Source organism: Pongo pygmaeus, chromosome 18 (genome assembly GCF_028885625.2).
Source record: "Pongo pygmaeus isolate AG05252 chromosome 18, NHGRI_mPonPyg2-v2.0_pri, whole genome shotgun sequence".
Classification (NCBI taxonomy): domain Eukaryota; kingdom Metazoa; phylum Chordata; class Mammalia; order Primates; family Hominidae; genus Pongo; species Pongo pygmaeus.
In genome coordinates this window covers 74,601,389-74,616,753 of record NC_072391.2, presented here as the reverse complement: position 1 = coordinate 74,616,753, position 15,365 = coordinate 74,601,389, and the positions used below count along the sequence as shown (strand labels likewise).

Here is a 15,365-nt window from a genome sequence, read left to right as displayed (position 1 = left end):
TTCTATAAAAAGTATAAAAATTATCTGGCCATGGTAGCACGTGCCTGTAGTCTCAGCTACTCGGGAGGCTGAACTGGGAGGATCACTTGAGCCTGGGAGGTCAAGGCTGCAGTGGGCCATGTTTGCGCCACTGCTCTCCAGCTTCAGTTTTAAAGTGAGACCCTGTCTCAATAATAATAGCAACTTGTTGTAATGGTGCAGATAAAAATGAGGCAATATGTGTGAAGCTTTTAGCTCCTGTGCCCACATACAGGAATTAGTCAGGAAGCAGTTGTTGAAAACCAACCCTTGCACAGGGATGCATGGAATCATGACTGTTTGTTTTGTGTTTGGCTTTTTAGTCAGGTTTAATCAGGACACGAAAAAATGAATTCCTCATCTCGCCGTTACCTCAACTCCTGGCCCAGGAACACAACTACAGCTCCCCTGCGGGTCACCATCCTCACGTACTATACAAAAGGACAGCAGAGGAGAAGGTCCAGGGGTACCGTGGCTACCCCGGCTCCGGCCGGAATTATCCTGGTTACTCCCCAAGTCACATTCCCCATGCGTCTCAGAGTCAAGAGACAGAGTATCACCATCGAAGGTCGCAAAAGCAGCATTTTTGTGGACGACGCAAGAAATGTATGTAAGGAAACTTTTTCTTGTTCTGTTCTTAGGTGGGCCTCGACCGGTTTTCCTGAGTGCTGTTGGGTGTACAAGCTTTGCAAGTCAAAATGGGGCTACCCTGAGCATCTGTCTTGGCGTAGGACCAGTAATTATCTCTCTCAGGCAAATGCTGGATGATCAATTATTCTAGGTTAAACTAGGAAAGGTTTAGATATGGTTTCTTTTTTACTCTTTTAGTATCTCCTACTTTCATGCCATAGGTCCCAGTCTTGATTTCTGTGCTTCCGAGAAAAGTACCTAGATTTTCAATGACAAAAGAAATCAGAGGTAAATGTCTAGGTGTGGTTGGATGTCTCCTTTGAGGACACAAAGGAGAGACTTCCAGAAACAAGAACATTAGCATGTGAGGGAGGTAGCTATGAAACACAGGTATCCTTGAGCATGGTTTCTGACTTAGGTACAACCTTCGGCCGTTTCCAGACCAGCGATGTCCAATAGAAATGTAACACAAGTCTTAAATACAATTTTACATTTTCTAATAGCCACAAGTTTTAAAAGTTAAAAAAAGGGTAAATGAATTTTAATAACATTTTATTTAACCCAACATATGCAAAATATTATTTCAACTTGTAATCAGGATAACAAATTATTAGTGAGAGATTTACATTATTTTTTCCTATTAAGTTTTGGAAATCCAGCATTTATTTTAAACTTTATAGCACTTAAACCAGTCAATTCAGATGATAAATTTTTATTGGAAATACTTAATCTGCATTTAACTTGCATAAAATTAAGGTCAAAAAAGTAGATTTACATACTCAAGTTGTTTGGGACATACTTAAAACATTTAAAACATTTTCTTTTCGCTTGTTTTTTTTTGTTTTTGTTTTTGTTTTGTTTTGTTTTGTTTTGTTTGAGACAGTTTCACTCTTTTGCCCAGGCTGGAGTGAAGTGGCGCAATCTCGGCTCACTGCAACCTCTACCCCCCAGGTTCAAGCAATTCTCCTGCCTCAGACTCCCCACTAGCTGGAATTATAGGCTCACGCCACCACGCCCAGCTAATTTTTGTATTTTTAGTAGAGATGGGGTTTCCCCGTGTTGGCCAGGCTGGTCTCAGACTCCTGACCTCAGGTGATCCACCCGCCTCAGCCTCCCAATTGTTAGCATTAAAGGCATGAGCCACTGCGCCCAGCCAAAAGATATTCAATACCTGAATCAAGTATTGCCTTTTAAACTTTTAAATTCTTCTGTGGCTCAGTAGCTGCTCATGGAAATTGTGTGCCAAGTTGGATAGCACAGCCAGAAGAAGGTTATGCTCATGGAGAAGAGGAACTGGTATCACTAAGATGTTAATCAGGAGGAATAATGAAAGAGTTTCTACCATTTTAACTGGTTTTTGAGTTTTTGGTATTATTGAAATATCCTCATTAAGGGGCATCCCTTTAGCATATATAATGATTTAGCCTGTATTAATGATAGTAATGATGTTTATAGTGGTAAGACAAGTTTGATATGAGACATCAAAGCAAATCTTTACAGCAACCTTATAAACAAGTGTCACCTGTTTTCATAGATAAGGAAACTGAGGCGCAAGGTCACTGTGCTCATAAGTGGCCAACCTGAGTTTTTAAATCTAACTCTAAATAATTTTATCTTGTAATTTTACTCTGTAGAGAGCTAGTTTCACTATTACGGCTGGACCGGTGTTATAGTACTAAAATATTTCTGTACTAGTTGGTACACGGTTACTTCCCTGAGCTTTCTGGATGCCGTTTTTCTTCCCAGGAATGCTCATAGTTGTTGCTCTCCATTAACTAAAGGCGTCATGTCTGGCCCAGCAGGCACTTCTGGGTCTCTGCTCCATGGCTATGGCCAGCATCCATTCTGTTAACTTGGTACCCACACTTTACCGGTTATGAAAAGTGTTTAATACGGTTTTTAATATCACCCCCAACTATGCTGTTTCCCCAATAACTAAGTCAATATCACATCAAAGAGTTCTTATTGAGCACTTCTTATGTGCTATGTTAAAGTCTGTGTTGATGAAATGAGAGTTTAAGACATGGCCAGTATTTTAGAACTGTTTACATTTTATTTAGAAGATAATGTATAAAGTGGTATATTTAATGAATTCATAAATAATAAATTTAGATCCCAAGGATGAACACTATTTCTGCAGTTTTTGAGTAGTAAAATGAGCATTTTCTACTTTCAAAGTTTCTCCCCACAAATTGATTTTTGTTGATCCATTCTACTAACTAGAATTATAGCTTGCTTTTTGTTTTTGTTGTTGTTTTTTGAGATGAAATCTCAGTCTGTCACCCAGAGACTGTATCTCAAAAGTGAATGTGTAGGTGTGGTTGGGTGTTTCTTTTGAGGACATAAAAGAGACTTCCTCATGGAGTGCAGTGACATGATCTTGGCTTACTGCGACCTCTGCCTCCTGGGTTCAAGTGATCCTCCTGCCTCAGCCTCCCAAGTAGCTAGGATTACAAGCATGCACCACCATGCCTGGCTAATTTTTGTAATTTTAGTAAAGATGGGGTTTCACCATGTTGGCCAGGCTGGTCTCAAACTCCTGACCTCAAGCGATCCACCCACCTTTGCGTCTCAAATTGCTGGGATTGCGGGCGTGAGCCACCATGCCTGGCCTAGAGCTCTTTTCTTTTCTCTTTTCTTTCCTTTCCTTTCCTTTCCTTTTCTTTTCTTTTCTTTCCTTTCCTTTTCTTTTTTCTTTTCTTTTCTTTCTTTTTAGAGCATTTTTGAGTTACTGAATTCATCTATTATTCATTTATTTCTATCCACCTACCCGTTTATCCATTCACCATCCATCCATCCACTCATCCATCCACACATCCATCCATCCATCCACCCATCTATCCTGTCCAATCCATCCATCTACCCATCTGTGCATCCAAACATTTATTGAGTACGTCCTTCTTGACCACATACTAGATGCAAGGCACCTGGGCAGGCACTGACAGCATCACTTGTTAGTGGATTGGGTGGAGTGTTGATTACATAGTTTCTCTTCTTCCCTTGTTTCAGTTTCTCTCTCAACTGTCTTATCCAGATATTCTCTAATACTCCTTCCAAATGCTCTTCTGTTCATCATAGATGCTCCCAAGCCTCCCACAGAGGACACCTATCTAAGGTTTGATGAATATGGGAGCTCTGGGCGACCCAGGAGATCAGCTGGAAAATCACAAAAGGGCCTAAATGTGGAAACCCTTGTGGTGGCAGACAAGAAAATGGTGGAAAAGCATGGCAAGGGAAATGTCACCACGTACATTCTCACAGTCATGAACATGGTAAGGGGGGGGTGTGTCACAAACCTTCTGGCTCTCCAAAGAAGATGAAAGTCATAGAATTCTCTTGCATGGATTGAATAGCAGATGTATTAGGTTGGTGCAAATGTAATTGCAGTTTCTGCCATGACTTTTAATAGCTACATTTGTGGTTTTATTTTTTTAAGTTGAGTTTTGAGGAAATTGTCTTTATGTGTACATATATTTGGTAAAATTGAAGCCTACGTACTTCAATCAATATGTCTGATTGATTCCCCCTAAGGTTTTGAAAATTTTGAGATTTTGTTTGATTTCCATTGTTCCAACAGGTTTCTGGCCTATTTAAAGATGGAACTATTGGAAGTGACATAAATGTGGTTGTGGTGAGCCTAATTCTTCTGGAACAAGAACCTGTAAGTGGCAAACTTCATTTATGTCTTCATTCAGTGTGCCATTCAGAATACATTTCTTGAACACCTACTGTGTTCACTAATCCATGTACCAGTCATTAGCTGCTCAAATTTAAAACTAGGCTGACTCTCCTCAAAGTACAATTTTAAAAGGTTGTGTAATCACACAATTAAACTAAAGCACCAGAAAAATATTTATATTTATATGCATTTATATTATATATGCATATATATACATAAATAATGGTACATAACTATTAAATAATATACAAATAGATAATATAAACAAAAACATGAAATATAAATATGTTACATAAAATAAATGGTATGTAGGCTTCACAGAGAAGGTGAATTTGGTCATAGATTTAAGGATTAGCTAGATTTTGCAAGTTTGATATGCTGAGTAATTGCTGGTAGATGCAGAAGGATATTTCAAAAATATACTGAAAATAAGACATCAGAAAATTATTGTAGTAAACCTACTGTATCCCCAGTACCATCTTAGGTAATACAGGGAATAAACAAGGGATATTTAGCTGCCCTTGGATTGATCACAGTGAGATGCAAGACACAAACATGGGGCAAATTATGAAAACCAGAACATGTAATAAAGTGTTAAATTACATGGTACTCACTGCTTTGTAGTGTTTTGATGTTTAAACTCTGTTTCTCTGAGATAGCGAGTACCATTCAAATAGCTATTTTTTAAGTCCCCTGAGGCTTTTCCTCTTCTTCTGTAATGCCAATAAAAAACATAAAAAGCAAGGAGACACAGACAAGACAAAAATTGATCTAATTGCTCAGGTGTGGAGAGCTACAGAAGTTAACAGCTTGTCAAATGGCTTTTGGAATTTTAGAAAGATAGAAAGGACGTGTGCTGGTTAGGAGACACTTTTGTCTTTAGCCTACTAATAGGTTGCCCAAGGACATTGAAGCCAGCCACATCCTAATTAACTGATAATTAAAGATCTTGTCTAAACACCTTCAACTTGGCCAAGTCAACAGCTTTGACTAAGCAAACATTTGACAAATGATTATTTTAAGGGTAGGTCCTCTCTTATCCTTTGGAATCCTATCATCGTTTGTTTATTCATTCAGTGAATTTTCATTATATTGATTGATTGATTGATTGTAACCTATCATGTGCCAGACGCTTTGCGGGGAATTTTGACATCTATGGAAATAATGATGAGGTTTATGGAAAAGCCATTGAATTTCATCACCATTAATTTATTACCATGTTTTAAAAGTTGTAACGGTTTTATAAAGGTAGTACTAGGTGAGATGAACAAAGGTGTTCTAACTGATGCCAGGTTATTTTTTGTAGAACTATAGTCAATCATAAATCACACTACAGAAACTTTGTAGTTGCTTTAAATATTGTGAGCATTTACCTAAAATAGAGATTTTCCTGTCTCCTACCTTAGCTCAAGTGTTTACTGATCTTTCTCCCTAGAAATATGTTTCTGTGCTTGCCTGTACAAATGGAATGATTCAACATTCTCATCTCTGTGACAAATTCACACTTTGATTTGTGTGGGTTTCCCATAGGGAGGATTATTGATCAACCATCATGCAGACCAGTCTCTGAATAGTTTTTGTCAATGGCAGTCTGCCCTCATTGGAAAGAATGGCAAGAGACATGATCATGCCATCTTACTCACGGGATTTGATATTTGTTCTTGGAAGAATGAACCATGTGACACTCTAGGTATGGTATGAACAGATCCTTCACACACACCTGTTAGCTGAAAACACAGTATGCAAACTTTCTATGGATGATGGATAGCCCTTACGTTCCTTAATAAAGAGACATAATATTTAAATTGTGGAGTAACCTCACGTACCCTCTGGTGACTATTGTTCTTTTTAAGTGAACTTAGAATGTGGGGAGCCCACTTACTTTATTCATTTTGTATTTTTTTTTTTTATTTGAGATGGAGTTTCACTCTTGTTGCCCAGGCTGGAGTGTAATGGCACAATCTCGGTTCACTGCAACCTCCGCCTCCTGGGTTCAAGCAATTGTCCTGCCTCAGCCTCCCAAGTAGCTGGGATTACAGGCACCCACCACCATGCCTGGCTAATTTTTGTATTTTTAGTAGAGACAGGGTTCCACCATGTTGGCCAGGCTGGTCTTGAACTCCTGACCTCAGGTGATCTGCCTGCCTCGGTCTTCCAAGGTCCTGGGATTACAGGCATGAGCCACCTCGCCTGGCTTGTATTTTTCTTTATTGATCCTACTGATGATCACTGAGGTGTGAGACACATTATTTAACTAGAAACTTGTAGGTTATTTCATAAGCATCATGACCACAGAATCAGGTAGCTGAAGAGGATTTTACTGGGCTCCATGGTACCTAACTGTGCCACTAGGTAGCAGTGCCTTTTTTAGAAAGTTACTTGACTTTGAAGTACTCAGTTCTTCCATATTCGTACAAGACAGAGATAGCAAGAATTGTATCTTTGATATTTATACTATATTCTAGTATATTCCATTGCACATAATAGGAATTCAACATTTTTTAAAAGTTGATGGATGGCTGTCTAAATCAGGAGTCAGCCAACTTTCTCTGTGAAGGGCCAGATAGTCAATATATTAAGCTATGCAGGCCACAGGTTTCTGTGGCAACTAGTCATTTCAGCTGTATTGTTGCAAAAGCAGCCACAAATAATATGTAAATAAATGAATGCAGATGTGTTTTAATAAAACTTTATTTACAAAAACAGAACACAGGGGCCATAGTTTGCTGATAAAACTAATAGTCCAGATGAATGGTAAAATTCTGTGGAGCTGAGAAAAGCTTATGTGATGTACTCCTCTCATATTTTTCCTCAAAGTACTTTAAAATCCCTTATGATAGATTAGAGATAATAGTATGTTGGACTTCCTAAGAAATTTTATGTATTTTTTTATTTTTTGAGATGATGTCTTGTTCTTGTCACTCAGGCTGGAGTGCAGTGGCGCAATCTCGGCTCACTGCAACCTCTGCCTCCCACGTTCAAGTGATTCTCCTGCATCAGCCTCCAGAGTAGCTGGGTTTACAGGCGCCCGCCACCACACCTGGCTAATTTTTGTATTTTTAGTAGAGACGGGTTTCACCATGTTGGCCAGCCTGGTCTCGAACTCCTGATCTCAAAAGATCCACCCGCCTCAGCCTCCCAGAGTGCTGGGATTACAGGCATGAGCCACTGTGCCAGGGCAGAAATTTTATTTTTTATGTTTCTCAAATTCTCTGCAGTTTCTCTGTTATGTCCTATAAATAAATTTATTTTAACAATTAGCCATTAATCACAGTCTTCAAAAACACAACTATTTTGGGAATTGTTCCATAGAAAGGGTTTTTATAACGAAATATGGTATATATCTATTCATATTCTGAATTTGGAACGTCCAAAGTGACATATGATAATCCAGTGCATTGTTGATGTTTTCAAGAGAGATTCTGAGAAGCAGACAGTGTTATCTGTTATCCAGAGACCAAAATGTACTAAAAGGCTTGGAAAAAACAAAACATCAGAAACCCCACCAATTGTGGAAAAGGTCACTTACTTTAAGCAGTGTGTCCTAATGCAAAGGGCATGGGCTTTGACTTCCCCTATGTCTGTGGTTGATTCTGGAGTCTAGAATTTATGACTCTGAGATCTTGAACAAGTTAATTCACCTCTCTGAGCTTTGGTTTGCTAAGCTATAAATACATACACACACAGATATATGATAGACATATAGCACAGTGTGTGAATTTGGCAACCATTTATTTAGTGATGATGATGATGGCAGTAATGATAATGATGCCACCCCTTATTTGTGCCTTTGTATTAGATTTCCCAGCTGATCTCACTTCCATCTTGACAATGGAGTGGGTACAATCAGTTCACAAGCATGCATTCAATATTAGATGGGTACATAGATTTGTTCTACTGATTATTAGGACCCAAAACTGGAAAGAAAGATGTTCTCACACACCACATTGTATTTCAGGATAGACTTAATGGCTGGCTGGGATGCTTTTATAACGGCTCTTAGAGGGGGGTAACTTTGGGAACAGAAGCACTTACCACATTATAAAGAACCAGAGAAAAATGAATTTAATCTGCACACATTGCTTAGGCATTTTCATGTTTTCTGCTCTAGTAAAAGACCAGGATGTGTGTTTTTCCTCGGAAAATACACCCTGAGCTGTGACGTTAATGCCACTGTTCAGTGAGCATTTTGCATTGGTTTTGCTATCATTCTATCTGTTGCTCTGACCCGAATGATAAACTCAGACAAGGCATATAAATATTCTGTGACTTTCTAAACTAAATGTAAAATGGGAATTACAGTACTCATACTGACCTTACAGGGCTCTTATGAGGATCAATTGATAACAATATGTAACAAAAGCAAGAAAATAGGAAATGCTGCATTTATACATTATCATTACACAGGACAAAGAACTATAGATCCTTAATATTTTTTTTCAAAAACACTGAATGAATTGATTAAAACTGTGTAGAACATTTTGAGGACATAAATCATCATGTATCTGTGTGTGCAACCTTTGGATTCACATTTGAAACTGCTCTTTCAATAGGGTTTGCCCCCATCAGTGGAATGTGCTCTAAGTACCGAAGTTGTACCATCAATGAGGACACAGGACTTGGCCTTGCCTTCACCATCGCTCATGAGTCGGGGCACAAGTAAGTGGCTCTTTGACCCACTACTTTATATGAAAACTAGTTGGCTGATTCATTGGCGTTCCTCTAACGGTTGTTGTTGACTTAGGCAGAACAAAGAGGATCAGTCTTGTGTAAAGCTTAGAATAGTTTCTGACTATACAAATGGCTCAATAAAGGCTAGTTGTTGTTGATTTCATTCTTTTTCAACAGCAGCATTTTATAGCCACACAGTACTCCTTCGTGTGCACAGACTGCAAGTTATTTAACTGAGTCTCTAGGCTGCTAGGCATTTGTTTATTTTTGTTCATGTTTTGCAGCAATGAAGACACTTCTAGCTGATTCTTTATGCACAGGAAGTAATCATGGAGAAAAATAAATTCCCAGAGTATAATGGCACGCTGCTTTTTAAAAAAAACTTTTGCTGCATGTACTGAATATTCTTTTAGTTGGCAACATTGCATGTACTTAATATTCTTTGAATTGGTGTTACTAAATCTTCCTTTTATGGTGGCGACAACGCCATAGAGAATTTTCAAACATTTGAGCAATAGCAGCTGCATTGGAGCAAGTATAATACTTTACAAAATAATTATTTCAATGTGTAGTACTCTTCAGATACACCAGTTTAGGAATGTTTGTGTGTGTGTGTACTTGTGTGTATATTTTATTCAACATACAGGAAATAACTCATATATTTTCAAAGCATCTAGTTAATTTTTGACTTAAAAGCAAATATCATTCAGTAACCATAGTTGATATTTTTATATGTTGGTGCTGGTATCTTTTTTCTTTTTTTGAGACACAGTCTCGGTCTGTCGCCCTGGCTGGGGTGCAGTGGCACGATCTCGGCTCGCTGCAACCTCTGCCTCCCGGGTTCAAGTGATTCTCCTGCCTCTGCCTCCTGAGTAGCTGGGATTACCAGTGCCCACTACCATGCCTGGCTAATTTTTATTGTTTTAGTAGAGATGAGGTTTCACCATGTTGGCCAGGCTGACTACAGGTGATCTGCCCACCTCGGTCTCCCAAAGTGCTGAGATTACAGGTGTGAGCCACCATGCCCAGACAGTGCCAGTATCTTCTATGAGCTACATTTATTATCTTAGGAAATTTAGATCTTGATCATTGTTGTTATTGTTATCCAACAAATTTCCAACATTATTATACACACACACACATTTAGACACACACGCACACTTTCTTAGATATGAATAAGCCAATTTTTAAAATTGTAAATGGAGAAGCAAAAATGCTCATTAAGAACAATGCTTCTCATACAAAGCAGGAAACAAAATATGTGTGCATATCACATGTATGTCTAAGTTTGTTTTACCAGCATGAAGTCCAACCGAACAGGTCTCACTTTTCAAAATACTGGTCATTGAAAAATTTCATAATCTTTGCATATGTGTTAAAATTATCCAAAATCAAAATCCAACATTTTAGATAAGGAAAAGCAGAACATATTCTTCAGGTAGGATTTGGGAGAGAAGTCAGAGGTTGGGGCAAGGACAGATGGTAAAATAAAATACATACCTAAGTTCTAAATAACATGGACTTAAGAAGTTTTGAAACAGACAATTCCTGAGATATTTATATGGCATTTGGCACGTGCTAAAGAAAATATGTTATCATCTTCTAAAATGCTATTAAATTTAAGAATGTTAAGTTCAAAATTAAATTCCAACTTGATTTTCTTACGCACATAAAATTCCACTGAAGTTCTAAGTAAGTTCTTTTCCTCTAGTGTAATGGCTTCAATCTCTCCTACCCCATCTCTGTTTCTGGGATTCTTGCTCTTTCTTCTCGTCCTTTATTTACAGGTTTCTTTCTGTTTTTTACTTTCACAAATATATTTAGAAAGGGTGTCTCCCAAACAAATCCCCTTAACGTCTTGGTTAGGTGAGAAGAAGAATTAAATTGGGAAAAGCTGAGGATAAGAAAATGCTTTCACTGAGTATACATTGAGGTTAGTCAATACCTATTTTTGAGTGGTCACATCTGAATACCTAAGGAAGTCACTGATAGGATCATAGCATACAGCTGCCCTGCTACTATTTTCCTGACAAAGTGGAAAGAATGCTGGAAAAATGGCCATATGATAGACATGGGTCACAAAAAAGTCATATCTTTTATCGTAACATATTTATTTGGTATAGACTACTTTCAAAGGCTAACTCTATAAATGAAATTATATCAGAATAACATATTTATTTACATAGGAATCATATCTGCCTTATAAATGTATGGTCTAAGAAACAAGTTTCATTCTTTTAAATAATGAGATTAAGAACAATTTAAATTAATGATGAAATTCATATTTATATCCTTCCGCCCTCTGCATCCCTAAAAAAAAAAAAAAAAAAAATCAGAAAAGACTTTGCGCTGAATTTTTTAGAGAAGATCAAAGACTCTTATTTCTCCATCTTCTACCACTTTAACATCGCCTGAAGTAAGCTTTGTCTTTATGGTATGTATCCTATGTGGGTATGCACATTAATGTCACATTTATTCTTCCTGTCAGGAAATTTGAGAATTCTTTAGGTATAATGTGCATGATTTCTAGGGAGTAGACCACCTAAAGTTTTTCTTCTATAATTACTAGATGCTTCTGTGATGAAACAAATTAAAGTTTTCTCATATAATACATCTGAAAGATAACAGTAATGGTCAAGATTTAATAGCCTTCAATAAAGGGGTTCAAGCATGTTAAAAAATGTTTATTATAAGAGAGTTTAATTACAATTAGAGTTTGTGATTTCAGCTAATAAATTGATCATAGTTGGAGAGAAGTTTTTATACCATGCTAGCCTTATATATGAACACTTCATAAACAACTTATAATCACCATCTCTCTGTTCCTACTTCCTACTCACTCTGAACTTCTTTACCATAGTTCCATGGTTGGTGACAAGAAAAGAATTTTACTGTTTGAAACTAAATAATTTGGCTGTTCCGTCACTTTGGCTTAGCTTATACCTAAATTTTAACTTGACCAAAATTTTCCAGCCCATAAAACATGTAGCAGCTAGACCATTCTTTGATTCTGTGGTCAGGAAATAGTATAACAAAGCCCTCAGCATTTTTTAAATTTTCTGCATGAATTTTATAACAGTCTATAGTAATTTGTCTTTCTCTTTTCCAGTTTTAATAACTCTGTCTCTTACTTGGTTTTGTTGAGGATCAATACATCTTTTTTCTTCCTCAGATTATCCTTCAGAAAAATGGGTTCACAAAGCAGGATTTTGTTTTCTTCATTCTGTTTCAGCTTTGGCATGATTCATGACGGAGAAGGGAATCCCTGCAGAAAGGCTGAAGGCAATATCATGTCTCCCACACTGACCGGAAACAATGGAGTGTTTTCATGGTCTTCCTGCAGCCGCCAGTATCTCAAGAAATTCCTCAGGTATGACAGGTTAAATCCAGGGGTGCTCCTACTTTTGGAGTGATGACAGAATTGTGCTCCATAGACCTGAAAACAAATACTCAGTGGAAATACCTTTTGATCTCTCAATAAACAAAAAGACAAATGATGATGATAATGATGATGATGATGATGATGATGATGACATTATTGTTGAAAAAAATAGATTGAAGCCTAATATTGTGCTAAATGTTCTCCACACATTTCCTCTTTCAGTCCTCACAGCAATACTATTATCCTCAATCTAGAGTTGAGAAATCAAGTCTTAGAGAGGTTAATTGTGTTGCTTAAGGTACTATCGCTGGTAAGTTGCAGACAGAAGACTCACACTTAGATCTTTTCTGACTCTAGGATCTGTACTCAACCGTCTGTCCCCTGTGACTTCCAGAGGCTGCTAGGCATATTATCTTTTTACTGTGACTAATTATTTCAGTCTTATCAATCAGTGTGTCATAGAGTATTTAAAAAATGCTCAAATGGTATGAGTGTGTGTTTGTGTTTTAATGAATAGAGCATTTTCTTGTTTGACTATTGTGTTTGAAATGGCCAGGAGCTAGCTTTACGTCCAAATGATAGCCAGAGAAGATGGTAGCTATACAACATGCTTTTAATAACACAGAACCCTTAAGTTGCATCAGTAAAAGTAGGATTTAGGAAAGTTGTACTATTTAATTCATATTAAACAATTAACCCAAAATTGAAATACACACACACACACACACACACACACACACACACACACACCCCTACCTTTTTAATTATATTGACCCACAAGGACACTTAGATGCTAATGTATATTGACCCACAAGGACACTTAGATGCTAATCCCATATCTCTTTGACCAGATGTTAGTGAAATTTCTTTGGGAATTGACATTTTTGATACTTTATTTTTAAGCTGTACCACTGTATATTATTTGCAAATGTTTAAAGAAATAGTAAGATATAGACACAAAGCATATTAAACGTGAAGATATCTAACCACATATGCCCAAAGGGTGGTAAAAAATAAACAGACTTTTTGTTAGTAAACTTTGCCATGAAGATTTTCCTATTAGTTTTAAATTCATGGTTTGGTGACTAAAATTATTTTTTCCAACTCATGTAACAATGCAATTAATAAGTATTAAAGTCAAGATCAACTTAACATAGGTTGAATTTCCATTAGTATGTAGTTAAATGCTTTTGTAGTTAAATGTTATAACAATGATAACAGCAGCAGCTAACTTTGCTTACTATGCTTTATGAAGCGTGTTATATTTTCTCATTTGAACTGTGTAACAACCTTTATGAGAGTCATTGTCACTCATGAGCTGTATAAGAGCTACATAACTTGGTCTTGGTTGCATGGTTGATTAGGACCCCCATCTGTCTCACTACAAAATTACACTTAACCACCATGCTAATTAACCTCTCAGTGGTACCATATTTTAATTATTTAAGTAAGTGGAGATAAGGTGCTAAGAATACCCATGCCATCAGGACTGATTTTTGCTCTCAACAGGTGCCAGTCAAACATATCTGAAGGAAATTTTTCTGCCTCATACCCCAGTTCATTATTCCTCTTGATTCTTTAGGAATGTTATTTATTTTTGTCTGTAAGGCTTATTGTGAGTTAAAGTACATCTTTGACCTCTGCTCCATTATCTGTTTAAAAAAAGAAAATACTTGATTTAAAACTCCATGAAGACAGGTACTGTGTCTGTCTGGTTTATTTTGTACCTTTAGTGCTTTGTCTAAGGTTTGCCACAGAGTAGGAACTCAGTACAAATTGTCAAATATTGTTGAATAAGATTGTTGATGGGAGTTTTCAAATGTATTAACCTTTCCTGTCTCCTGTCAAATCCCAAGCCAAATCACTTGGATGGCTAGAATTTTCAGCATCCTGTAAAACCCTTCCTGGCTGTGTACATTCCATCCTCTTAGACAGACTCACTCTTTGGCATAAACATAGATTTGAACTTTAAAACATATACCTGTTTCTCGAACCATGTTATATTTTTCTTTGCATGAGTGCATTCAGAAGTGTGTTGTCATAAATGGAAAGATCACGGATCAACAGAGTAATTAATAAGCATGTATTGTCATTACAGCACACCTCAGGCGGGGTGTCTAGTGGATGAGCCCAAGCAAGGAGGACAGTATAAATATCCGGACAAACTACCAGGACAGATTTATGATGCTGACACACAATGTAAATGGCAATTTGGAGCAAAAGCCAAGTTATGCAGCCTTGGTTTTGTGAAGGTATGTTTGCTTGTGATTTCAAACTTACATTAAGACTCTGCAATGTGTCTGTGTCCCTAACAGAAGTGTAAACATTTGGTTTGCCAAGGCCAAGGGTTAGGGTCTGGGTTATCTCTACCATGTCAGTTGTTTGGCATGATAATTAAGTGGCAATTTTACTGTCAGTGAATTATCCAGGCCTATCCACATAGACCATGCCTGGTTTAAATACTGCTTGGTAGAAAATTCTTTCTCTTTAAATGAAAACTTTATCCCTACTAGTAAACCTGGGAACAATAGTTTGTACCTACTGCTAATCACTGCTCGCTAATCACTGCTTTTGTTCTCTATATGATCCTATTCCCTGTTAATTTAATATGTTTCAAATCATCACCATCCCAAAATACATTATATGCCTTTTATAATATAGGAAAGGTATTAGCAGCTAGCTTTTTTAATCTTGTCTATAAATTCAAGGTATATCTTGAGTAATATTAATAAGATTTTTGTGTCAAGTCTTTTCTTCAAAGAATTATAAATTATAAAAAAGATAATTGGGAAAGTACGAAAGTCCAGGTTATAGAAATGAGAGACACCTTGTTCCACTTGGTCAAGAATGACATTTTACTGACAGTATTACAATCTCAACTTTACTAAAAAGTAAATTTTTTTTTTTTTTTTTTTGAGACAGGGTCTCACTGTGTCACCCAGGCTGGAGGGCAGTGGCGCGATCTTGGCCCACTGCAAGCTCCAC

General features: G+C 37.2%; 1 protein-coding gene across 4 annotated transcripts in view; it reads left to right on the top strand.

The window, feature by feature from the left end:
* Positions 1-15,365, top strand: part of ADAMTS18 (ADAM metallopeptidase with thrombospondin type 1 motif 18) — a 152,965-nt gene that overhangs the window by 66,502 nt on the left and 71,098 nt on the right. For 2 of the 4 annotated variants that reach the window (XM_063654104.1, XM_054453617.2), the window contains 7 exons: positions 342-624; positions 3,727-3,920; positions 4,226-4,309; positions 5,858-6,017; positions 8,881-8,986; positions 12,231-12,368; positions 14,479-14,632. In XM_063654104.1, the coding sequence (XP_063510174.1) occupies positions 3,861-3,920; positions 4,226-4,309; positions 5,858-6,017; positions 8,881-8,986; positions 12,231-12,368; positions 14,479-14,632 (702 nt within the window). In that variant the 5' untranslated portion in view covers positions 342-624; positions 3,727-3,860. Of the gene's footprint in view, positions 1-341; positions 629-3,726; positions 3,921-4,225; positions 4,310-5,857; positions 6,018-8,880; positions 8,987-12,230; positions 12,369-14,478; positions 14,633-15,365 lie in introns of those variants that run through there. The other 2 variants (XM_054453618.2, XM_063654105.1) reach the window with 2 other exon arrangements.